The sequence below is a fragment of the Heliangelus exortis genome, chromosome 28, assembly GCF_036169615.1.
Source record: "Heliangelus exortis chromosome 28, bHelExo1.hap1, whole genome shotgun sequence".
In the NCBI taxonomy this organism is placed as follows: Eukaryota; Metazoa; Chordata; class Aves; order Apodiformes; family Trochilidae; genus Heliangelus; species Heliangelus exortis.
Window position 1 is genome coordinate 3,268,227 of NC_092449.1, and position 25,368 is coordinate 3,293,594.

At 49.4% G+C, this 25,368-nt stretch overlaps 2 protein-coding genes across 3 annotated transcripts; one reads left to right on the plus strand and one right to left on the minus strand.

Annotated features, from left to right (window-relative positions):
* Positions 1-914: 914 nt before the first annotated feature.
* LSM4 (LSM4 homolog, U6 small nuclear RNA and mRNA degradation associated) lies at positions 915-8,311 on the minus strand. Its single transcript, XM_071727845.1, has 5 exons — positions 7,873-8,311; positions 7,616-7,657; positions 7,381-7,479; positions 5,420-5,603; positions 915-2,304 (listed from the first exon to the last, which is right to left on the minus strand). Exons 1-5 carry the CDS (start codon positions 7,873-7,875, stop codon positions 2,216-2,218), a joined length of 417 nt encoding a protein of 138 aa, XP_071583946.1. The 5' UTR covers positions 7,876-8,311; the 3' UTR covers positions 915-2,215.
* Positions 8,312-8,498: 187 nt separating this feature from the next.
* On the plus strand, positions 8,499-24,142 carry PGPEP1 (pyroglutamyl-peptidase I). 2 transcript variants are annotated; one of them, XR_011722764.1, is made up of 6 exons: positions 8,499-8,595; positions 11,248-11,300; positions 16,729-16,845; positions 17,315-17,547; positions 18,349-20,946; positions 21,407-21,441. XR_011722764.1 is itself a non-coding variant. In XM_071727586.1 (5 exons), the coding sequence occupies exons 1-5, from the start codon at positions 8,562-8,564 to the stop codon at positions 18,539-18,541; spliced, it is 630 nt and encodes a 209-aa protein (XP_071583687.1). In that variant the 5' UTR covers positions 8,499-8,561; the 3' UTR covers positions 18,542-24,142. The 2 variants fall into 2 exon arrangements, 1 of the variants encoding a protein (XP_071583687.1); XM_071727586.1 differs by having other exon boundaries at positions 18,349-24,142.
* The last annotated feature ends 1,226 nt before the right edge of the window (positions 24,143-25,368 follow it).

Below are 25,368 nucleotides of genomic sequence, written 5' to 3' on the forward strand. Positions count from 1 at the left end.
GGCACGACGGCCCTGGAGCTGCCACCCCCCCCCAAAAAAAAAAAAAAAAAACATCAGGGGAAAGGAGCCAGGAGGGTTTCCAGGGTGGTTTTTTGCTGGGTGTCCCCCCACCCCGCAGCCCATCCCGTCTTTCCGGCCGGGACGCGTTGGCTCCCACCCACGCCGGCAGCGAAGCTCAACCCTTTTTCCTCCTCTCTGCTTTGTTGCTTTTATCTCACTCCTCCCTGGTTTGGTTGGGGTTTTTGTTGGGTTTTTTTTTTTCTTTTTCAGCTTGCACACACATCGCCCCCCCCCCCCCCTTCGGAGCTTGAATTGTTTTTTCTTTAGGGCTGGAAAGCCCCAAAGCTACGGGCGAGCATCACCACGGAGCTGTGGTCCACCCAACCTGCTGGAAATTGCAGCAGGGCCAAAAATATTCCTGGAGAGGGGGTGGGGAGGCAACCAAGGAAGGCTGTGAAAGGCCCTGGTGGTAATTAAAGACAAAAAGTTAACGAGTTCCAAGGCCCCAGCCTCGCCAGGAGATAAGATGTTCTTGGAGAACCCAACCCTGAGCTGAAGCCAAAGGTCCCATTGTTGCAGTGAGGATTTATCCAGTGGGAACAGACCCGAAATCCAGACAGTTCCCTCCTTCTCCAGCCCCAACACGTGGAGTTTCTGTGGCTGGAGGCAAGGAGCAGGCTGGGAAGAGGAAAAACTGAGACAGGGTGGGGGATTTGAGAGGAAATTTCTAGGAGGGAGGGTGGGAGGACACAGGTGTCTCCTTCCCAGCACTGGGAATTGGCTCCTTGGGAGAAGCTGGGATGGAGAGGTGGCAGGGAACACCTCGGGGAGGAAAAGTGGTTGGGGAGGACACGTGGGTGCTGTTGGAAACCAAAGTTGGGGCCTGGGGTGGGGGCAAAGAGAGAAGGAGGCAGTTTGTACAGGTGGGTGATTTATTCCTACTCCCCACTGAGCACAAGTTGTAGAAACATTAAAAAAATAAGTATCTATAAAAACAGGTTCTTCACCCATTTTCTCCCTCCAGTGGTGATGGCAGAGGAGGCTCCAAGAGAGGAATCAGTTGGAAAACCAAAACGAAACACAAACAAACCCCTAAAGAAACTGTTCAAAACAAATCACAAGATCAGGCTTTCCCCCTCAAATTGGATTATTTCATCTCTCCCAGGGGTTAAGCCAAGGTCAGAGCCTCTTTCTCCCCCAGGCAGACCCCTCAGCTGGGATATTTTCGGGGTGCATTTTGCTCATGGGAACCCTGAGTGCCATGGGATGGAAGATTGGAGCAACCCAAGGTGGGAATTCCCAGGAACTTGAAGGTAGAGGAGGGGACAGACTGGTCTGTGCCACCAGGGAAGGGATTTGCTGCCTGGAAGTGACAAGAGCAGAGAAAAATCAATCACCAGGTAGCAGGAAAAGAAGAAAAAAAAGAAAAGGTTGAGAAATATTATTGGAGTTCAGGACTTGATGTCAATGGCACAGGGGGGAAAATAAATCCCAGCTCAGCAGGAGCAGGGAGAGTAAAGGGGCAAGAAAACACAGAAAAGCTTTTCCTTTCAAGGCAACTTCTCATCTGAAGTCCTATCAGTTAATACCCTAATTGGGGAACCCTCATTTATCACAAAACTTGGAAAAAAAAAAAACTTGGGAGGATTCATCCCAACCTCAACCCCAGGAGAGAGAGAACTCCCCAGCAACAGAAAAGCAGCAAGAGCTTCCAAGCTGGTTCCCAGATCTTTAAGACTTCTCCTGTGAAGCCACAATTGCCTCAAGTTCAGCAATTTCAAACCAAAACACATCTGTTACCAAGTTTCAGGTATATATACATTAAAAATAAAAATACTCCCAAACAATCCAGTAAGCCTTTGCCTTCCTTCTCACACCAACTCAGCTTGGAAATGAAACCTGGGGAGCCTGAAAAATAAAACTGTGCTCTCTCTCTCTCAGGAGAAAGCAGAAATGAAGTCCTTAACCATGAATAATTTTTTTTTTTTTTAAATATTTCCAATGATTTGCTGCCTACAAGGAGTGAATTTACCCCTTTACCCAATTCACTTGCCAGGGGGGTGGGGAGGGGGATGTCCCAAACCAGATGATTCGGGCAGGGATGGACAGGGAGAGGAGCAGAAAGGGAACATTTGTGGTTTGTTTTTTGCAGACGTGGCAATCCTGAGGTGCTAAAAAGCCACCCGGTGGTGGTGGCACTGTCCCCAGCTTGTCCTCATTGCTTTGCTGCTTGTCTGCCTGGCTTCTTTTCCTGCTGCCCTCTTCCACTGCCTGGGATTCCTCGACCACGGCCACCAAAGACACCTGCAGGGCCAAAAAGAGCAGGGATGAGCTGGGTGTCCTGCAAACAAACCCAAGGAAGGTGGATGACTTGAAGATTGGCTGCAAAACAGCTAAAAAAAATAGCCCCTTCCTGCCCCTCTTCACCCCAAAAGCAATTCCAGGATCCCAGCAGACATTTTTTCTCCTGGAATCTGGCTGGGGATCTCCTCCCACAAGAGGCAGAACCCAAAGAGACCCCAGAGCTTCTCTAGAGCCTCCAGGAGACATCCCTAAACCTAAGGCAAAAAAGAAAACTTGCTCCAAAGCCCTGCAGTCCTTGGGATGCTCAGCAAAACCTGAATTTGGCAAGGCAAGAAGTAAAAGATGCAGGATTACCAGTGTCAGAAACAATAATCCTTTCAACTCCATGCACAATTACAGCTTTCCTCCTGCCTGCTGGCCTTTTTTTTTTTTTAAAAAAAAAAAAAAATTGTTTTAACCCTCCTCCCTTCTTGCTCAGGAATGAGAGCCAAACCTTTTGAGCTAATTAACAAATGCCAAAGCTTCCCTTGAAAAACAAAACCAAACCAAACCAACCCTTCCATCAGCAAACTGAAGCTGCACATCAAACCAGGAGGGAAACTCCACCTCAAAAAACACAGCTCAGCTCTCCAGGTGGAGATTTCCACACAGCAAAGCAAACATGGCAGCTCAAATGTTTGGCCAAATAACCAGATCCCAGAAAAAAAAAAAAATAATAAAAAAAGCCCCAAACCCAAAATAAAAAAAAAAAAAAAAGAAAAAAGCTGCTCTGCCAAGTGCTTTGGACACTGCAAAGGGAAGGAGGAAAAATAAAAACGCCTTCAGATTTGTAAAGGTCACTTCTGCATGCTGGGAGCTTCCAGGAGGCAGCAGGAATCTCATGGGTTTTGTTGTTCTTCCCTCCAAAAGTCCCCAGGGAGTGGGAGATGCTGCAGGGTGGGGGTGGGGGGATGGCCCTGGGTCAGTCCTGGCTCTCCTTCCACCTTCCAAATGTTCCTGGTGCTCCAGCAGGGATCATTGTGCCCCTTGGAGCCTTGAAAAACTTCAGTGTTTCCTCAGCAAAACCCCTGAGTTTTGGTGCAGTAAATGAGGATTTTGAAGCTCCTCAGGTAGCAACCCCGGGGCCAAGAGTGGTGACCTGAAAGGGGATCACAAAGATGTGGCAGAAAGGGGAGCAGGGAGGGAGATGGCTCTGAAAGGAGAGAAACAGCTCTGAAAAACAACTCTGAGGAGAGAAAAAGCTCTGGAAAATAACTCTGAGAGGAGAGAAAGGGCTCTGAGGGGAGAGAAAGGGCTCTGAGAGGAGGAAAAGGGCTCTGAGGGGAGAAAAAGGGCTCTGAGGGGAGAAAAAGGGCTCTGAGGGGAGAAAAAGGGCTCTGAGGGGAGAAAAAGGGCTCTGAGGGGACAGAAAGGGATCTGAGGGGACAGAAAGGGATCTGAGGGGACAGAAAGGGATCTGAGGGGACAGAAAGGGTTCTGAGAGGAGAGAAAGGGTTCTGAGAGGAGAGAAAGGGTTCTGAGAGGAGAGAAAGGGCTCTGAGGGGAGAAAAAGGGATCTGAGGGGACAGAAAGGGATCTGAGGGGACAGAAAGGGATCTGAGAGGAGAGAAAGGGTTCTGAGAGGAGAGAAAGGGCTCTGAGAGGAGAGAAAGGGCTCTGAGGGGAGAGAAAGGGCTCTGAGGGGAGAAAAAGGGCTCTGAGGGGAGAAAAAGGGCTCTGAGGGGAGAAAAAGGGCTCTGAGGGGAGAAAAAGGGCTCTGAGGGGAGAAAAAGGGCTCTGAGGGGAGAAAAAGGGATCTGAGGGGACAGAAAGGGATCTGAGGGGACAGAAAGGGATCTGAGGGGACAGAAAGGGATCTGAGGGGACAGAAAGGGTTCTGAGAGGAGAGAAAGGGTTCTGAGAGGAGAGAAAGGGTTCTGAGAGGAGAGAAAGGGCTCTGAGGGGAGAAAAAGGGATCTGAGGGGACAGAAAGGGATCTGAGGGGACAGAAAGGGATCTGAGAGGAGAGAAAGGGTTCTGAGAGGAGAGAAAGGGCTCTGAGAGGAGAGAAAGGGCTCTGAGGGGAGAGAAAGGGCTCTGAGGGGAGAGAAAGGGCTCTGAGAGGAGAAAAAGGGCTCTGAGGGGAGAGAAAGGGCTCTGAGTGGACAGAAAGGGCTCTGAGGGGAGAAAGGGATCTGAGAGGAGGAAAAGGGCTCTGAGAGGAGAAAAAGGGATCTGAGGGAAGAAAAAGGGCTCTGAGGGAAGAAAAAGGGCTCTGAGGGAAGAAAAAGGGCTCTGAGGGAAGAAAAAGGGCTCTGAGAGGAGAGAAAGGGATCTGAGGGGAGAAAAAGGGATCTGAGGGGAGAGAAAGGGCTCTGAAAGGAGAGAAAGGGCTCTGAAAGGAGAGAAAGGGCTCTGAGGGGAGAAAAAGGGCTCTGAGGGGAGAAAAAGGGCTCTGAGGGGAGAGAAAGGGCTCTGAGGGGAGAGAAAGGGCTCTGAGGGGAGAGAAAGGGCTCTGAGGGGAGAGAAAGGGCTCCGAGGCTTCCATCAGGACAGTCTGGGGAATAAAAAAAGCAAATCCATCCCCAGCTGAAGTGCTCTGAAAGCCTGAAGTGAGCCAGGGAAGGAAGAGTTGTTTGGGTGACCTGTTTTTTGGGGTTTTTTTGTTTTTTTTTTTTAGCTCAGTGGCAACCTCCCCTTTAGCAGAGAATTACTGACCTCAAACAGGAGGAAGACAAACCCTCACCCATATTAAAAAAACAACAAAAAAAAAACCCCAAACCAGGATGAAAAGCCCCATTAGAATGGGGGAAATGCTGATGGTTTGATCTCCCCCACCATGGTTGGAGCAGTATCCCCATTTCCTGCTCTCCCAGACCCCAATTTTCCAGGGCCACATTCCTGAAGGATCCAGGAGGGGTTAAAGAACCCAATCCAGCCTCTCTGAAGCTCCCTCCCAACCCCAGGAAGGAGGGAAGCACATCCCTGGCACCAATCCTTCCTCCTCCTAAGGAATTTCTCCACAAGCCAGGCTTTCAAACCTGATTCCCTTGCACCAGAGGTGAAGCCTGGAGCCAGGGATCCCCCTCAGCCTTCTCCAAGCTGGAAAACTCCCCCCATGGCATTTTTTTTTTACCTCTTCCAGCACCTCCAATCCCACGGCCCTTTTGCTGCTTCTGCTGCTGCATCCCACCACGGCCTCTGCCCTTGGACACCACCTCTTCCTTCACCATATCAATGATTTCATCAGGGATCCGGAGGTATTTGATGGTGCTGCCACGGATGTAGCACTCTGGCATTCTCCAGAATTTGTCTCCATCCTGTCAGGGAAGCAGCAAATCAAAAAATAATCAAAAAAAACCCCAAGAAACCCAGTGCTTTTGGATCACTCCGAGGGGCATCGGGGAGGTTCTGTCACTTCTGCTCAGGGTTTGTGACCTTTTCAACACTTTCTGAAAGCATTTGCTGCTTTCAGAATATAAAATATATAAAATAGAGGGGTTTTCCCTCTCCCCACTACAACCTGAGGGGTGGGAACTGAGCTAGGAGTAACTTTAGTTTAAATTTCTTCCACTACCTCACAGAAAATAAAAGAAGAGGTTGAGGAAAGGAGGGAAAATGGGAACTGAGAGCAGCAGGAGAGAGGTGGGGGTGGTGAGTTCCACCCCAGAGCTCCAAACACCCAACTCTGGCACGAAAAAACCACCAAAAGTGCTGCCAAGGTGTGCAGTGCAGGGCTGGGTTCTTCCTCTCACCTTCCCTCCCTCCTTCCCTCCTCCAGGGGGGGGATGGAGCAGGAATAGGGGGGCAGGAATGGAGCCAGCAGGATGGGGAAGGGGAAGCAGCAGCTGCTGGGGGGAATTTCTCTGGAGATAGAACCCCCTAAAATCGTTCTGGGGGCAGGGTGTGTGTGGGGGGGTGGTTTCTCACAGCCATTTTGGGGTTTTTCCTTGCTGAGGAGGGTGGTGGTGGGAAGAGGAAGGAGCCCAACAACAATTTCCCTGCCCGTGATGTCACAGGGAGGAGGGACAAGGGGACCCACACCTCCTGCCTCCATTCCTGGGACTAAAAAAATTGCTTTTTCCCTCCCCCCACCACCTCCTCCTCCTCCCCCCCTCTTCTCTCCAGGAGGAGTTATTTGGGGCGACTCTGCCTGCCCAGACAAATCCCTGCAGCACAAGAGGAGACAGAAAGAATCTGCTCCTAAAAAACCACCCAAAAAAACCCCACCCTGTCCTGGCTCTGCCCTCTTGGCTCCAAACCTCCTCCTCTTCCTCGTTCCGGGCTCCCCGGAGTAAACATCTCCCCCTCCTTCCCCCTTCCCCCTTCCCTCCTCCCCTCCCAGGGGGCCGGGGCTCCCGGTTCCTCGCCACCCCGTGCCATCTAGTGGCCAATCCCCACCAGTGCCACCAGTAAGGTGCTTCCAGTTGGTTTTTCCTTCGAGTTTGGGAAGGATTTGGGGGGGTTTGAAGCCAAGAGGAAGGAGGTGGCCGCTCGGCTGGGGGACAGGATCCCTCTGAGTCCCTCCTGGCTCCATCCTGACATCCAAACGCTGGCAGAATAAATTTGGGGAGGGGTAAAAGGGGTTGCAGAGAATGAGGATTTTTTTTTTTTGTAGGAATAGAGCAGGAAGTGTGTCTGGGATATTCCCAGGGAGGTCAAAACCCAGATCCCAAACTCCTGAAGCACCTTTGGCCAAGGGCACCCCGGAGCTCCACGGTCTCTGGTTGGAGGATGGGAGAAAAGAGACAAAAATATGGATTAAAACAGCAGAAAAAGGGAAAGGGAACTCACTGCCCGGGCTGAGGGAGATTCCTGAGCTTGGGAAGCTCCGTTTGGCCTCGGGGGGTGGGGGAATGGTGGCCCCGAGCCCCAAATTTGGGGGGGAAACTCGGGGGACAGCCCTTGGTCCCAAAGAATTGCCTGAATCCCTTATTTCCCACAAAACCCACACTCCCACGGCAGAGGGGGCCTCCAAGTCAGCCCGGGGGGGTTGGGGGAGGTGACCCCGATTCCCGGGGGGGTGACCCCGATTCCCAGGGGGGTGACCCCGATTCCCGGGGGGGGTGACCCCGATTCCCGGGGGTGCAGCCTTACCCGGGATGTGCAGATGACCTCCCGGAGGTTGATGTTCATCCAGTTGTCACAGCTCACCAGGTGCCCGTTGTACGTTTCCCCGTTCTTCAGCTCCACGAGCTGCGGGGGAAAAAAAAAAAAAAAAAAAAAAAGCCAAATCCCAAAAAAACCCCAAAAAAACCCAAAGAAACCACCGAAAAACGGGAGGCAGGAGACGCCGGTCCCGGTGTTAAGGGGCTGCGGGGCCGGTACTCACCATGGGGTGGTTCTGCGCCGTCTTCAGCAGGGACAGGGGCAGCTGGGAGAGGGAGAGAGGATTCAGGCAGCGCCGGGAACCGGGAAACCCACCGGGAACCGGGACACCCACCGGGAACCGGAACCAAGCAGCGGGGAGAGTCCAACCGAGCCCTCCCCACCCCTCCGCGTCCTTCCCCCCGTTCCGGGCCCTCCCCACAGCCCCGGGTTGTCCCCCCAGCCCCGGTTCGGCCCGGTCCGCTCCGGTTCCTCACTCACCATCGTGCCGGAGCCCCGGAGCCGCCGCCGCGCCGGGCGCTGCCGCTGGACCCGCCCCCCGCCCCAGCGGAGCCAATCAGAGCGCGGCCCAGGTCAGGAGGAGCCAATCAGAGCGCCGCGCGGTCCCGGCCGAGCCAATCAGAGCGCGGCCCGGCCCCGCTCCGCGCTTTTTTGCGGCAGCGCCGCAAAGCGAGGAGCGGTCCCGTTCCCTGGTGTCTCCTCCCGGTACCGGCGGATCCGCGCCGTGGTTCGCGCTCTCCCCGGGTCCCTTCCCCACCCTGAGCGTGAGGGGATTGAGCGTTTCGTGGCGGTTTGACAAAGTCCCTCCGGAGCCCGCGCTGAGGCAGCCGCCCCGGAGTCCCTCAGACTCCCCCTTCCAGCTCCGGATAACGGGGAAATGAGCCCGGTCCCGCTCCCGCCTCCGGGATCTTTCCCGCTAAAGACATTTCCGCCCAGCGGCGGAAGCGGCGCGTAGGGACCGCTCTAGGCGGCGGGGCGGAGTGAACTCGATGGTAGCGGAGGGGGGGACGCTCTAGGCGGCGGGGCGGAGTGAACTCAATGGTAGCGGAGGGGGGGACGCTCTAGGCGGCGGGGCGGAGCGTGCTCGGTGGTGGCGGGGCGGGAGGCAGCGCTCAGTGCGGGGCGGCGGCGGGACCGGGAGGGACGGGACGGGACCGGACCGGACCGCGATGGAGAAGCCCCGGCGGGCGGTGGTAGTGACCGGTACGGGGCTGAGGGGACTCTCAGTGGCGTTTGGGGGGGGCAGGGGAGGACTTTGAGGTGAAGGAAGGGGGGGGGAGGGGGTGAGCTCTTCCCTGAGGTAAAAAGGGAGGGAGGGGGGGGACCCTGGTCCTGAGGGGAAGGGGGGAGGGACACAGGAGGTGAGGGGGGGTGGGGTCCCCTCAGGGGGTGGGGGGAGCCCCTCCCTGAGGTAAATGGGGGGGGGGGGCGATGCACCCTGGGGGGACCCTGGGTGGGGGGGTCCAGGGAGGCTTCTCTGAGGGGTATCAAGAGCCTGGGGGGGGGGATGTTTGGTGAGGGGTTTTGCAGTGATTTTCCTAATATTTGGCCGGTGGGGGGGGATTTGGGGTCCCCCTCTCCCATCCCTGACCCTCCCCAAGGAAGGGCTCTGAGTCTCCCAAGGAGGGGAATGCAGATGGAGGGGGGGGGATGGGGTTTGTTGAGCACCCCCTTTTATTACCCCCTCACCCCTTCAAGGTGTGGAAACTTCCCCAAATTCCCACCCCCCTGGAAAGCCTTTGGGGGGGAAAGAATAAGGCTGAAAGCACGTGTGGGGCTCCTTTCCCCGGGGTACAAAGGCTGGGTTGATTTGTGGGGAAGGCAGAGCTGTGACAAATGGGGAACTGGCTGGAACTATTCAGGTTCCCTTTCCCTCTCCCCCTGCCCCCTCCCCAGCAGCTGAATTTGGGGCTGGGTTTGCATAGCTCAGGGCTGTGGGGTCCCTGATGTGCTGGAACAGTTTTTAATGGGAGGCAAAAATGTGCAAAGGAGCAGGTGGCAAATCCCTGACTTTTCCCAAAGCCTGGATCCTGGCGCTGAACTTGGGTCAGGAAATACTCTCAGAGAATGATAAATGCTCTCAGAGAAAGCTTCAAAGTGATCAAGTCCCTCCTCATCCTAACCCTATTACCCTCTTTCTGATCAGCCCCCACTAAACCCCCACATCCAGACTGGTTTTAAACACATTCAGGGATGGAGACTCCACCACCTCCCTGGGGAGCCTCTTCCAGTGCTTAACAACCCTTTCTGTAAAGAAATTTCTCCTGAGACCCAACCTAAATCTCCCCTGATGCAACTTTTCCTGTTACTTGGCTTTCTCCTCTCTCTTTGACCCCCTCCTTGTTCTTAGGGAAGTCTGGGGTTAAAATTCAGTGGGGATCTGGTCAGGTCTGCCCCTTTTTTTTCCCACCTGTTGTTGATGTGGTGCTAAAATCCTTTTTCAAGAGCAGTGTGTGCAGCTTCTTTTGGCTTAGAACTCTTCAAGGTGAGAATCCTGGGAAGATCTCTGCAGCCAGGTGACAGCTTGGAGTGTTTGGAGCTGGGGAAGGGTCTGGAGAACAAAGAGAAGGGTCTGGAGAACTTCTGAGGAGCAGCTGAGGAACCTGGGGGTGTTGATCCTGGAGCAAAGGAGGCTGAGGAGAGACCCTCTGGCTCTCTGCAACCCCCTGAGAGGAGGTTGGAGCTTCTGCTCCCAAGGAACAAGCAACAGGACAAGAGGAAAGAGCCTCAAGTCATGCCAGGGGAGGTTTAGATTGGAGAGGAGAAGAAACTTCTTCACTGGCAGGGTTATCAAAGAAGAGAGAGGTGGATTTTATTGAATTTTTAAGACTATTAACAGTTTCTTTAGGAATTAAACCCAGCAGGTCCCTGCTCTTCCTCCAGACTCACTTAGGACATCCCTGAATTGCAGAAGTATCTTAAAACCTGTCTGATTCTTGCTCACCTGTGCTGCAGTCATAGCTTTTTTTTAATCCCACTGGCAGGAAAACCTCCATTTGGAATTTGGGGAGACCTTTGGAAGGTTTATCCCGGGGGGATTCCAACCCTGGTTGGATTGTAGGAGATTTCCCCCCCACCCCCCAGCCTGGGCTCTGCCTCCTCCTCTCCAGTGTAACCTCAGAGCTCCTCTTGATAGCAAATAGAGTGATTCCATTAAAGTGTCATCCAATATTTGTGCTCCCTGAAATCCTTTCAGGAATTAGACCAAAATTTATGCTTCCTAATTGCAGGAGGCTCAGAGGGGAAGGCTCTGAAATGGAAGGATATTGATGTTACCCCTGGATAAATTGTTTCACCTTTGTCTGCTTGCTCAGGAAAAGCTGTTAGGGATTACTGGTTAACTCTGAGTTACTCATTTAGGGGTGGTGAGGGAGGAGTTTTGATCATTTTATTAGGGAGCAGTTTTGATCATTTTATTAGGGAGCAGTTTTGATCATTTTCTTGTAACTTTTGCTTTTTGCTCTCTCTCTTGGTGAAGAGCAGAGGAGAGGTGGTGGGGAAGCTGAAGCCATCAGCAGTGGAAAATCCAGTCAGGATTCCCTTAGCTGGTCATAACAAGTTTTGCTAACCTGGTCAGGAAGGAAACCAAACCAAACCAAAAACCTGGTGCCTTTGGGTTTGTTGGGAAAAAAAAAAAAAAGTTTTTTGGAGGCAAATTATTCCCAGGAGGAGGCGGAAGCTCCGACGTTCCTCTGGAGGTCTCTCCTTTGGTCCTTGGCTGTCAGGAAAAGAGGGATTGGGCAAGTAGGGATTTTCTTTTGGGGTACAGAAAGCAGGGCAGAGTTTTCCAGCTGGAAGCACTGCCCAACCTTTCAGATTGGGTTCAGCTCTGTGGATTTTTTGCTCCTCTTGCAGGGTTTGGACCGTTTGGGGAACACGCGGTGAACGCCAGCTGGATCGCAGTCCAGGTAAGGCTTCCACCTCCTTCCTCCCAAGTTCGACCCCTGCTGGGAAGTTGTCTGGGTGGGTTTCAGTTTGCAGCTGCTTCTCACTCCCTTCTCATTCCAGGGACCCCAGGTGGTCAGCTGGAGAGGGATTTGCTTCCCTAAAAACAAGCCCTTAAGGTAGAGCTGAAGTGAGTAAGGAATTCATCAGCTCGCTCCTTAGGTTTGGAAGGTGGGGCAGGGAGCCTGGAGTCTTCCTTTGCTTTAGAGAATTAACAATAAATAAAAAAAAACAAGAGAATTTTCATGTTTTCTTGAGTTGGTTAACCTTTAATCTGAGTCTCATCAAGTTTACTCCTTCCCCAACCCCAGGAGACTCCCAGCTGGTCAAGTCTTGCCCAGCCCCCAGTCTGAACATCAGGACTTGGATTTCAAAGCAAAGCAAGGATCAAGGATCCCTGCTTGAGCAGATCCTCCATGCAGGAGCAAATCCAGTTTATGCCACTGCTATAATCACAAAAAGAGGAATCCAACTCCTGCTGGATTCCCAGCTCAGCTAAGGACTTCAGGTTGTGTTGGGAAATGATTATTGAGGGACCACGTTAGCCCTCTGCTCCCTGCTTTGGCACTTCTGGATGTGGTTTCTGACAAAGCTGCTGGCAGTTCAGGGGGACCTTTTAGGCTGGTTGCTGAGGGAATTAAATCTATTTTTCTCCCCAGCACATCTCTCTTTCCTTCAGCTCCTGGAGATTAATATCTTCTTTTGAATGCTTTTAAATTAAATCACAAACTCTAATCAATTACAGCCAACTAATGCCCAGCTGCCTAACGTGCTGCCTGGTGCAAGGAGCTGAAACCCTTTTCCTCCAAGAGAAAAAGAGAATATTGGAGTGAAGGGGTAAAGTTTGAGACAAGATGCAAGCTGGGGATGTGGGGGAAAAAAAAAAAAAAACCCCAAAAAACAAATTACAGAGAAGTTGACTCGTGAGCCCAGTTTGTGCTTACTGGTCAGGTACTGGAAGCTTTTATTTTAGAGGAGTGATCTGGAATTTCTGTCAAGCAAATCATTCCCTCAGCCCACTGCCTGCCAGGTGAAGGAATCCCTCCCCCCCATTTCAGTTTTAGAGGTTTGGGGTTGTTTTGAGAGGCTGAAAACTGGAGCTGACACATTTTGGGGAAATGACTCAGGAGGAGAGTGGCTCAGGGATGAGCTCAGAGCTGCAGCAGATGCAAAGCTGCAATAGTAGGGGACAGAAGTTAGCACTTACTACAGGAAAAATCTGGTTTTTTGTGTGTGTCTCTCTCTGCTGCTCTCACCTGCCCTGATCCCAGCACTGAAGGCCTCAGGAAGTTGTCACCCTGGTGACTTTTGGGGTGGTTCTGGAGCTTTTCATTTCTGATTTCTGGCTCCGGTGTCACCGCGCTCCCTCGCTGAGTAAAAGGGCTGCACAGGGCAAGCTGCACAGGTCAGAACTGCTGCAAAGAGTAACAGCTGGAATAAAAACCATCTTCCTGACTAACTCTGAGGCTGAGGGGAACAAAGCCCCCAGTTTTTTTGGGGGGCAGCTGTCATAACCCCCAAATTTAGTACTTTTTTTCCCATCCCCGCCGCGTTTATTTTTTTTTTTTTCCATAACCACCAAACTTACTCATTTATTTCCCCACTACTATTATTTCAGCATCACTGATGAGTCCCCCAGGGAAATTCCAGCCTTGTTTCAGAGCATTTTTCCCCCTCTCAGTTTCTCCTCCTCTTCCTCAGAACCCAACTGTTACACCCGAGGCGGTGGCTGCGTCTCCCTCCGCTCCGCTTTCTGCCTCAGCCCCTGAACTCTGGAGGCCACGGGGAGGATTTGCCTTCCCTTGCCCCCTTCTCAGCTCAGACAAAAAAGGAACAGCATGTCTTTGAGCTCAGGCTTTGTGCAGGTTTCAGACAAGGGACTTCATGGAGCAGAGGGGACACAAAGGCGTGTCTGAGTTGCTGGAGCCCAGACGGTGTGAGCTGCATTTTAATAGAGACAAGGGGAGGGGGAGAAGACAAAAATGTTTAAAAAGAAAATTCATAAAAATCAATTAAACAACCTCTGGAAAGCCTTCCTAGCTTTAGGCCTGAGCTGGCTGTGCTTTATTACACCTTTTATTAGCCTGCAGCCTGAGGAGAAAATGCTCTGCTTTTCTTCCCAGGCTTCTTTTTGGTTTTATTTGGCTGCTTCTCCAGAGCAAGGGTTGTGGTGTGGCTTTCCCCTCCTGACTGCAGGGAATTTCTGGTCGAGCTGTTTGGGTTTGGAAACCAAGTGATTTTGACACGTGGGTGCCTTAAACAGTGGCAGCAGCAACCTGCTAATGGGGGGATGAAACATTTGGAGGTTTTTACACATCAAGGGGGGGGGAGAGATCTTTCAGTTCAGAGGGAAGGCTGATTTCTTTCTGCTTTCTTTTTTGAGGCTTCAAGTGAAAATATTCCACCTTGATAGTGCTTGGCTGGGGTGTTTTTTTTCACCTTTTGACCATTTAACTCGAGGAATTGTTTTTCCAGCTGCATTTTTGCTTGGGGAGGGGGGGGAAAACCTTCCTTTCCAAAAGTCTCAGCAAGGAATTTTCTGTTCAGAGGGCTCAGGTGTAGGCACAGGTGTGGGCTGTGAAGTCAGTGGCCTCCTGCTTCACCCCCCAACCCCCCCCCCAAAAAAAAAAAAAATGCTTTTGGCTGAGCTGGAGGAGGAGGAGAAGAGAGGTCAGGGTGCATTTTGACATTACTCAGGACAATTGCTGTCAGGGTGTCTAGACAGACCTGATAAGGATATTAAAGGCTGACAAAGACACCCATTGTGGAGGGGTCAGGGAATGGGTCAGCCACGTTGGTTTGGCTGTTTGGCAGGTAGACAAGGCTGGGGGTAATAAGTTGTCTGGGGAGGCCAGGGTACATCTTTATTATGGACTGGGATTGGTTAAAAAAAAAAAAAAAAGTGAGGAGTTTGTAAATGGAAGGTTTACAAACAGCCTGGAGGAGGTTGCTGGCACTGGGGTGGTGCAGCTTGCTCTGGTAAAACTTCCCACCATCAGATCCATCTCAGAGTTTCTGTGCTTTTTGGGAGAGTGGTGATTGGATTCTTCCCAATTAACACCCTGGAGATCTTCTTAAAGTGGTTGAGTTGTGTTTGAACTCTCTCATTTGTGAGCTCCTTCCCTTCCTAACACCAGCCCAGGCAGCAGGTGAGGGTTTTCCAGGGGGATTTGTGTGGGGAAGCTGTGAGGAAGCCTCACTTAGCATCCATCTCTGGTAATGAACAGCTCTGGGTGCCAGACACTGATCAATACAGCAAAGCCTTTAATATCAGCCCTGCCCTGGGAGCCAGAGCCAGTGATTTATCATCCTTGTTGCTCATATCCATGGAGTTCTTGCTCTTTGTGGTGTTTTAGTTACCTTACATCTTGTTACACTCTTTCTTCTGTCCCCACAAGTGTGAATTTATTTTTTTTTATCCTCAGTAAGGAAACAGCTGCAGGAAAAAAGGGGCCTGGAGCTCAGGTTTAGATAGAGGGGTTGGGGTTGTAATGGGGGGAGTCCAAAAACCTCAGCTTGTCCTCTCACCTTGAATTTGAAAGGATTTCAAACTGAGGGAAACACAAGACTGGAAATGGAGGAAGCTGAGTTGCAAACAGCTCCTCTTGTGCTTTGCAAGTACAACCTCTGACCCCAGGAAAAGAAAGCCCAGGAATCTCCTGGAAGAGCAGCTCTGGGCTCTTGATCACCCCACTCAAAGCTGAAATGGAGATAATTTGATCACTCAGATGGAGATAATTTTGATCACAAAAGAATATTTGGGTGGTTTGATGGCTTCTACCTCAGCTCCAGGGGTTGATGGCAGAGAGAGCTGCAGGTTCTTTTCCTGATGCTGGCAGAAGGAATCATGTCAAGCTTCTGGCTGGCATTTTTTTTTTTTTTTCACCTGATGTAGCTCTTGGTGGAGAGGAGCTGCTGCTGGGTCTTCAAACCAAAATCCAGGGTAGAAATTCAAGAGCTCACTGCTCCTCCTGCCTCCAGGAGGGTCCTCTCCAGAGGAGATGGAGCTTTGGGAGGGCTCTGACAGAGGCTTGATGGCCCCAATCAGTCTTGAAAAGCAGCTGCCAGGTTTTTGTCAGAGTCCCCAAAGTTGTCTTCATCAGAGGGAAGCTCATTTTGGGTTAAATGCTGTGGGAACCCATTAAAGGTGAGAGCTGAAGCCCTTCAGCCACTGGAGAAGTGGCTCCTGGTCAAGGTCTGAGCTCAGCTCGTGGGTTTTTTTTGGGACTGGTTTGGAACTTGGTTTTTCTTTGTTAGAGGTGTTCAGTCCTCAGGTTCTTGAAAGTTTGGGGTAGGTTGCTCTGGGAGGTTCCAGTCCTGATGAATTTCTCCTTCTGGGCCAGACTGGGAAAGTGTAAAGAACCAAATGAGCCTGGAACCAAGGCCTTACTGGTGAGACTGGGATGCCTTGGAGACCAAAAAAGAACAAGGGAGAAGCACCCAGGCCCAAGGGCTGTGTTCAGCTCACAGTGTTGGGATGAAACTGGGGGGGGGGCAAGAACTTTCCTGGCTTGAAAGGAGGTATTTAACTGACACTTGGTGTTTTAAAAGGTTTAAAGGAAATTGGCTGAGTTTATTGCCTGGATTTTTGGGATGTTTTCAAGGCATGGTTTTAGTTAAGGTTGCAGAGGGAGAAATCCTGAGCTGCATGAGTCAGATGAGCAGAATGAAACACAATGGATCAGTGGAGGTAAAGCCTGGTGCTGAAAAGTCCTTTCCCAGTTTGGAAACTGACTGCATTGTGTTCCAAATTCTGCCCAAACCAAAGGAATCTGCTAAGGAGGATGTGCCAGGGATCCTGGGGGGCTTCCTGTGAGGAGCATTCCTGAAGATTTGCAGGGAATCAGGGGCAGGATTGCAGCCTGGGGGTACCATCACCTCACCCCTCTGTCTGCAGCCAGATGGGGGTTTGCTCAGGGAAGAAATCCTCCCAATTCTCCTTTCCCTGCCTAACTCTGAGGGTTTTTTGCAAGAAGGGAGCCTGAGGAGCTGCTGCTCCACCTCATGCAGCCAAATTTTCTTTTGAGGGGGGGGTGTTGCTGCTCACTGGTGTCTGTTAAATGGTGATTTCCTTCTCAGAAACACATCAGAGCAAACCCAAAGGGTCCTGTGGGCACTGACTGTTAACACAGGTGGAGAAGATGCCTTTGTTGTTCCCTGTTATGTCTTTTTTTTTTTTTTTTCCCCCTTTTACAGTGCTGTTTACAGGGTTATTCAGCCTGCAGCATCTGCTGGGCTGTGCTCACAGCAGACTCAGCTCATAAACTTTCCCCAACTGTACCCTCTGCTGAGCTGGTGTCTGACCATCTTGGTTTTGCTTTCTTTCCTCCTCTTTTTTTTTTGTTTGTTTGTTTTTTTTTTTTTTGTTTTTTTGTTTTTTTGTTTTTTTAGGAGCTGGAGAAGCTGGGCCTGGGAGATGATGTTGATCTGCACGTCTACGAGGTCCCAGTTGAATACCAGACAGTACAAAGACTCATTCCTGCCTTGTGGAAAAAACACAGCCCAGAAGTGAGTGAGGAAAGGCAGGAGGAGAAAAAAAAGACACAGCAATGGTTGGAATCTCTCCTGCTTCCACCATCTGAAATCCCCCTTTTTTTTTCTTTTTTTTTAATGGGTGCTCAGCCTGGGAGTCCCTGGCTAAGGGCTTTTGTTGGGAGAACATGTGGATTTGTAGAATTTGCTAGCTTGGGATAGAAAGCTGGAATTCCTGGGAGCAGCTGGTGTGAAGAGGCCACTGCAGAGGGCTGTCTAGACAGGGGTTAGGCTGTCAACCTGCCAGCCTTCAGCTTTGCCCCCATTACATGAGAATTTACACCAGGAGGAGGTGAAAGGAGCAGAATTTTTCCACGCAGCCCCCACGAGCTCGCTGAGAAAAGTGCCTTGTAGCTGGGATTCTCCTCCAGGGACTCTTGAGGTGGGAATTAGGGGCTGGGAATTTTCCCCTGGGTTGATGGGAGTTGTTTCTTTCCTCCTGTAGCTGGTGGTGCACGTCGGGGTTTCGGGTATGGCCACGACTGTGACTCTGGAGAAGTGTGGCCATAATGTGGGCTACAAAGGTTTGGACAACTGCAGGTTCTGCCCTGGCTCTCAGTGTTGTGTTGAAGGTGGCCCTGAGTGCATTGATTCCATCATTGACATGGACACAGTTTGCAAGAGAGTCTCAGCTCTGGGCTTGGATGTCACTGTCACCATATCCAAGGATGCTGGAAGGTACAGGAATCCCAAACAGGATCCCAAACAGGATCCCAGGTGGGGTGGGGAATGGGAGCCCCAAGGAGAAGGACTTGGGAGGTGTTGGGGGAGGAGAAGCTCAGTGTGTCCTTGCAGCCCAGAAAGCAACTGTGTCCTGGGCTGGGGGAGGGGATTTTTCCCCTCTGCTCTGGTGCTGGGTCCAGTTTTGGGGTCCCCAAAGCAGGAAGGACACGGAGCTCTTGGAGTGAGTCCAGAGGAGGCCCTGGAAATGCTGGAAGGGTTGGAGCAGCTCTGCTCTGCAGCCAGGCTGAGAGACTTGGGGGTGTTCAGCCTGGAGAAGCTTCCAGGGAGACCTTAAAGCACCTTCCAGTGCCTGAAAGGGCTCCAGGAAAGCTGGGGAGGGACTTTTTAGAAGGAGATGGAGTGATGGGATGAGGGGTGATGGCTTTAAACTGGAAGAGAGGATACTGGGAAGAAATTTTTTGGTGTGAGGGTGCTGAGCCCCAGCTTGCCCAGAGAAGCTCCCAGGCAGTGTCCAAGGTTGGATGGGGCTTGGAACTCCCTGGGCTGGTGGGAGGTGTCCCTGTCCATGCAGGGGTGGCACTGGATGAGCTTTAAGGTCCCTTCCAGCCCAAACCAGTCTGGAATTCTGTGATGATTGGCACGAAGCCATCACCCAAACTCCCAATTCCCTCCCTGCTCGTTTTCACTGGGTGTTCCTGCAATGCTGAGGGATGAGCTCACATCTCCTCCTGTGCTGCACTTCACACTCTTTATTTATCACTTGTTGCTAAATAAAAACTTCATTTTATCTTTCAGATACCTCTGTGACTTCACTTACTACACCTCCTTGTACCAGAGCAGGGGGAGATCAGCTTTTATCCATGTGCCTCCTCTGGGAAAACCCTACACAGCAGAACAGCTGGGCCGGGCCCTCCAGGCTATTATTGAGGAAATGCTGGAGGTTTTGGAGCATTCTGAAGACAAAATTAATTGTCAGCATGAACATTGAAAGTGGGCAGAAGCTCTCCTGGTGTTAGTATTGCACTTCCCAAAGTTGCCCTGCTACCCAAGTACTGGGTGTAGGGGGAACAAATGGGTCTGAAACTTCCAGACCCCAGAATTGGAGACTTCAAAAAAACCAAACAAACAAAAAAGAGGAAAATTTCCAATAGAAATTGACTTTTTTTTTTTTTTTTTTTTTTGGGTCCAACATCTGAATTTCAGCCTGGGCAACCAAGGATCCAAACTCTCTTCTGTGAAACACCTGCACCTCCTGGTTTCTGCAGTGCCTGACACGTGTGCTGTGCTTTACTCAGAGCTTACAACCAGGTTACTACAGGTGGAAAGTCTGAACTTGGTGTTCAGGTGCTGGGAGTTGCTCTCCCAGCCTTCTCATGACTCGTTTTTAAGTGGAAAGCTCTGCTTTCAGTTTTTGTGGGGTTTTCTTTTGCTTTTTGTTTTGGGTTTGTTGTTTTTTTGGTTTTTTTTTTGGCCCAAACTGGAGGTTATTGCAGCAGGGAGCTGGAGTGGCCTGGGTTTGTCTGCAGAAAGCAGAGACAAGGAGGCTTCAGAATCACTTGGCTGGAAGGGAGAAAGATATTTTTAGGCTCTGATTTTCACCCCACAGTGTCCAGATATTTGTAGGGTCCTCTGTAAGGTGCTGCTTAACTTCAGGTAGAAAGGATGTGGTTTGGGTTCCTTTTTGTGTGGAGCAGGAGATAATTTGGGTTTGTTTTTTTTTTTTAATGAGCCTAACAACTATCTCCAGCTGTCTTTTTTTTTTAATTATTATTATTTCCACCCTCTGATGCCACCTTCCCCCCCTCAGCTCAGCTGGATGCCAGAACACACCAAATCCCCAGGGGTTCCAGAGCTTTGCTGAAGGCCACTTTCTCCACAGGAGCTCCTGGACCTGGCCTCTTGATGCTGAGCTGTTTATTTTTGAGCTGAAGGCTGAGTAATTTCTAACTTTCAGCCCCTGGGGAAGGTTTGCTGAAGGTTTTGTTTAACTTCAGCTCCAACTTTTACCACCTGGATTTCCTCGGAGCAGAAACCGAATCCGGGGACATCCGAAGCCTTCCCCTTATTCCCCCTGTCCCTAAACCAGCTGATTTGAAAGGAAAAAACAAACCCCATTTATGCTTAGATGGAGCATTTGGGCTTTTCCTTAGTGTCCCCCTCCCAATGGGAGGGTTTGAAGTGCTGCTTCTTGTGGGAAATCCTTCACTGGGGGATTGGCCACGTGGGCTCTGAGCAGGTTTGAACGTCGTGCCTGGAGCTTTGCTCCCCAATTCCCAAGCTCCAGGGAGAGCAGAGGAGGTGACAAAGTGGCAACAGGCACAAAACAGGCAACTTGTGACCCCCCCAGGTCTCGTTGAGGGGTGAAGAGATCTGTGATTTGAGCCTAAAAAGAGCTGGATGTGGAGAAACCCCCGAGGTTTTGAAGGATTTTCCAAATCCCCTGGCTTGGGTTTTTTCCAAATGCTGAGTGACTCTGCTAATGTATCTCTCAGTGAGAGCTGCCAGGTGCTCTTTTCCTGTCCAAGTCAAGTGACAAAGGAAATGCCACTTCTCCTCCTGACCCTGGAGAAGAGGACAGAGACTTCTGCCATTTTAAGACACCTGAGGGCACCTGAAGATTTTATTTTTTATTTTTTTTTTTTGGGAGGGGATAGAATTGTGGGGTTTCCAAGGAAATAACCACTGGATTTACCCTACAGGCTTTTTCCCCATCAACAAATGTTGCCTTCCAAGTCAATATTCTAATTTTTTGTGTTGAAATATGAAGTAGCACTTGTCAGGCAGTCAGCAGGCAGGCAGACTTTCTGACTGGTAATTTATTCTATTTAATGTTTTGTTTAAATATTGGTGGTCTGATGCATTTATTTGTTCTGTTGTGTTTTGGGATTGGGTTTTTTGGGGTTGGTTTTTTTTTTTTTTTTTTTTTGGCAAATAGTTGAGCTCCTTGTAGGTTGATTCCTTTCTCTGGTAAGAAGTTTTTGTCATGGATGTATCTTAGCTGCTAATGAGAAGAGGAGTAATTAACGTGTCCTGCTAAGTTCAGCAATTGATTTTTGAGTAATTATCAGTAATGCCCTTTAATTTCTCTGTAAAGTAGTTAAGAATGAAATGGGAGGAGGGGAAGATCAACAGCTTAGTGAGGTGATAACAAAAAGAACTGAGGATGGAGGTAAGGAAGGGCTGAGAGAGCCACAGGGGAGGTTGGGGACAGCTTCTGGTGACAAATGTCCCTGATCTGTGCATGTCCAATGTTTGTGCTTCCTTTGAGCCCCAGAGGTCCCCTGGATGTGGCTCCAGACTCACCAGGTGGTTTTGTCACCTCTTGGACATCTTTGTTCCTGGTGCTCAGGAGGAAAACCTGGAGCTGCTTCTTGTGACTGCTGCTTGGCCAAGGCCAGGGGTGCTTGACCTACAGGGTGGTGTTAAAAAGCTCAATTTTTGGAACTATGGACGTGGCTTGGAGCTGTGTGTTTCCTTATGATCTGGTTTGAGGGGTTTTTTTTGTTGTTGTGAAGCTTCCACCTGTTTCTTAGAAACCATAATTTATTTTATAATCTTTTTTCTGGGGGAGGGTGGTAAGAATTAGTCCTGGGAGATGAATTTGTGGTAGAGACATTTTGTAGAGTGAAATGGCATTAAACTAATTTTATTTAATCTGACCTAAATTAAACACTTTTGTGGGTTGTTTTGGGTTGGTTTTTTTTTTTTTTAACCTTTTTGTTAAACTCCCAAATTCCCACTGCCTTTCTAGGTGCATTGGTTTGGTTTTTATTTTTCCTTGGCATCCAACTGATGCAGAGCTTCCAAGAGCTGATCTTTTGTGTCACACTTATCATCTACTTTCTCTTTCCAGATCATCAATAAATAGAATTTGCTAATTTGCACTGACTGGGAGACCTGTTGCCAACCACATCCAAAAATTCCCTGCTAGTTTGTAAGCTGGAGGAAATTTCAGGTTTAGTGGTAATTACTGGGCCTGCAATGAAGGAAAGGTAAAAACTGGTAAAGTTTTAGAATCCTGGGGCTGCAAAATTGAGATTTTTTCATGGAGAAACAGGGGTGAGAATATTTGGTGGGAATGAGGGAGAATTAGGGAGGTTCCACACTGCTGGGTCTGCTGTTATTTTTCTCTGCTTGCCAAGAGCTTGGAGTAGGGATGGGTTTTGAGGTTTTGATGGAGTTTGGTGGTGAGAATTGAATTTAAATGCTGTGGAGGAGTTTGAGGAGCTCCAGGTACTTTGTAAATTTGGTGCTTGTGATGTCAGGGGGATGTTTCCTCTGAGTTAAATGGGAGAATCTGCATTATAAAACAGCAAAAAAAAAACCCCAAAAACACCCTGTGAGCTTAAAATTTAAAGCTTCACAGGGGACTTGATCCTCATGGGGTCCCTTCCACCCATGGGTTTAGGACATGTTTGAAGGTGAACACTCATCATTGAGGAGCTTTTTTTTTTTATTATTTTATTTATTTTTAAATTTTTTTTCCAAGACTGTCAAAAAAAAAAAAATCTGTAAGTTTCACACTTACCTGGAGCATTCCCCAACCTGGTGGCTTCCTCTTAGAGGTGGGAAAGGCTGGAAAAAGGCTGGAAAAGGTGATGGAGATGGTCAGAGGTGTTGAGTTGGGGTTGTGACACGAGACTGCAAGAACTGCTGAGCTTCAAGAGCCCTTCCAGGAGGGACCTTCCCCAGGGCCTTCAAAAAGTTGGAAAACTTCCCAAACAACTCAACCATTGCTCTGCTTTCACCCCCTCCATGAGGAGGAGAGCAATCAAGTGTCCAAACCTGGAGAGAAACTTTTCCTGGCTGAATCCTTGCAGGAATTGAGAAGGATTTTTTGCCTTCAGTGTCACCTGGGTCCTTCCTGCTGCCAGGGCTCAGGTCCTGGACATTAAATTCCTTTTCTTTTGCTTTCAGTGCCTCAGTCAGATGGCAAAGGGGATTATTTCATGCCACTGTTGTGCATTGCCTGGAATAAAAACATGGGAGCTTCCAGGCAAATGGAGAGCAGAGACTCCCAGTGCTGTTTGTTTTTTTTTTTAATTCACAAAAAGGTTGGAAAAAAGTTCTAATCCACTGATATTGTCTTCTAATACTCCAGTGATCTTCATTTGACTGAGGGAATGAGTGGTTGGCTCATTTCTTAGGAAATGTATGAAAGGAATTGCAGAAGGAGAAGCTTCTTAAAACTAAAAATGGGGAAAAAAAACCAACCCCAAACTGTTAAAAGGAACTTCCCCAGTAATGCAAGAGCAGCAGGGACTCTGCTGCTTCCCAGTTCAACCTCTTGGGGCTCATGCATCTTTTTGAACTCATGATGAAAGCATCAGAGCCCAGGCTGATGAAGAGGTAGAAAATCCCCTTGGATAGCTGTTTGGGTTGGGTTTTTTTTTTGCTTTTAATTAGAATTTTCAGCTTTCATCCCCCAGTGCAGGTAATAAATGGTCAGCAGTTCATTTGGATGGGGGAATTTGTACAGAGTTTTGGTGTTTTTTTTTTTAACCAAGTAACTTCCTTCCTGTTGTCTCCTTCCTTAGCCTGCCCAGTAATGTTTTTCAGGAGAGAAAATTCACTTGAGTGAGAGAAATTTCAGAGCTGAAAAACTGTATCTGTCAGCTCAGAGAAAACACCCCAAGTCCCCATCTTGACTTTAGATGGATTTGGGACTTTTGCAGCAGGAACCCTCATCTTTTGTGGTATGAAGTGCACTTTTTTTCCTAAAAAGAAACTTGATTAGTGTCTTATGGGATGCAAGGGAGATTCTGCCAAAAAGCTGAGGAGATTTTTTTCATTCCTCTTTGTCTTAATACCTGAAATCCACTTCTGCTCTGGTTTTTATAGCAGAGAAAACCCCTCCCTGTAGGTAGGAATGAAATGTAGGGGATGAAACTCTACACACTGCCCTGAAACCAAACTGCTTCAACACCTTCAGGTTTCCCAGTGCCCCAGCTCCTTAAATCCCAAATGTTTACTTGGATGGAACAGGGAGTGCCTTGTCCTCAGGTCTGCCAGGGGGATGGAAAAATGGGGTGGTGGGCACTGGGACCAAGTGCTGGACTTGTAAACCCCTTTTATCCTGGGATGCTCCTCAAAAAGCAAACCCAAAACTGAGTTCTTGAGGTTTTTGGACCTGAAAAAGGGGGAAAAAATGGATAATATTTGCTGCTCTGGTAGTTTGGTTGAATAATTCTGTTTTTTTCTTGAAGGTTTGTTCAGGCTCTGCACGTTCCAGCATCACTTTGGGCTCCTCCTTTTGTTAATTGTGCTGAAATAATGAGCTGACTCTGAGTATCTCAGGTGTTGCTGCTTTTGTCCCCTTTTAGCTACAATTTTCACTCCATTTTGGGGCTTTTGGTTTGGTTTTTGGTTGGTTTTTTTTTTTTTTTTCTCTCCGTGTGTTCTTGCAGTGCCTTGTAAACCCAACCAACCCCCCCTGTCACCAAAGGGCTGTTGTAATAATAAAAAAAAAAACAAAAAAAAAAACCAAAACAAACCCAGGAACATCCTTTCAGCTGGATTGGGACTTTGTAAACTGAAAACAAAATTCAAACCCACGTTTCCAAGTCAAATAAAAAGAGTTGAACTCTGAGCTCCTGGTGGTTTTTAACAAGGTGCCTCTTGCAGGGTGGGAATTCCAGGCCAGATAAATGGGGTTTGGGGTTTTTAGACTTCAAACCCTGGGGCTACACAGATCCCATCCCCCAGGGCTGGGTTTTGGCATGGAAAACAGTGCTGTTTGAGCTCATTCTCTTTGGATTTTTTAGGTTGTTTTCTTCCAAAAAGCTTTGAAAGTTTTCTCTTGCTGTGGCCCTGAGTTTCTTTGACCTCTTCTCTTCTTTCTTTGTACCTCCAGGGTAATTCTTTGTTTCCAGCCCTTGCTTTTGCAAAATATTTGGTGAAAATATTTAGAACCTTGGTGTGAAGGCACATGGGATGGGGGTGGCAAATCCTGGTGCCCCTTGAGGGTCTTCAACACCTGCAGCAGTTCTGGAAACCTGGAAGTTTGGGGCAGGAAAAGCTCCAGGATTTTATCAGGATTTTAATTTCCAAGTTGAAGGCTCCAAGCTGGATAATTCCAGGAGGTGACAGTGAAAGATCTGGTTAATAACCTCCCAAAACCACTGTTTTCCTCAGAGTTTTGGTTAAATTCTGGAGGCAAAGGCAGAATGGAGGCTTCCCCTGGGGCTTGGAAATCAGAGTTTGGAGCTGGGATCCTCCAGCACCTGGAGTTTCCTCTAAACTGGAACCAGGACAAGACTAACTCTGGGTTTACCTCTCCCCAATGACTTAATCACCCAAATTAACCCTTTTTTTAATTTATTTATTGTTCTTAGGTGAGGTGTCTGCCCTTGTTCAGTGCCTCTGGGAGCTGCAGGTCTGGTAGAACTTCAGGGGTGCTGGTGAGAGCTGCACAAGGAACATCCTCTTGAGTTCTTGGCTTGCCCTTTTTAGCTCCAGCTGCATCCTACAAAGTCTTTGTTGCCCCCTAAGATCTGTCAGGTAACCAAGGAGTTCTTGACACCCCTTTTTTTTATTATTTTTTGCAGTTTCCCCCCCCTCCTCTCCACAGTTGTGACCCAAGCAGGTTTCAGGGTGAAGCCTGGGGGGGTGCTGCAGGTGACCTCCTCTCACCAGTGGTTCTGAGCACTCTGGCTTTGATTCCCCAGGCTGCAAAATCCCTGGTGGGCACCTCAAACCCTTTGGAAAGCTGCCCTGAGGCATTTTCCTGCCAGATTCCTTCTGCCACGTTCCTTTTCTGGAGGAAGAGCTCCCTTGAGGATCGTGGGAAGAGGAGCAGTGTTCCTGGAAGCTGCT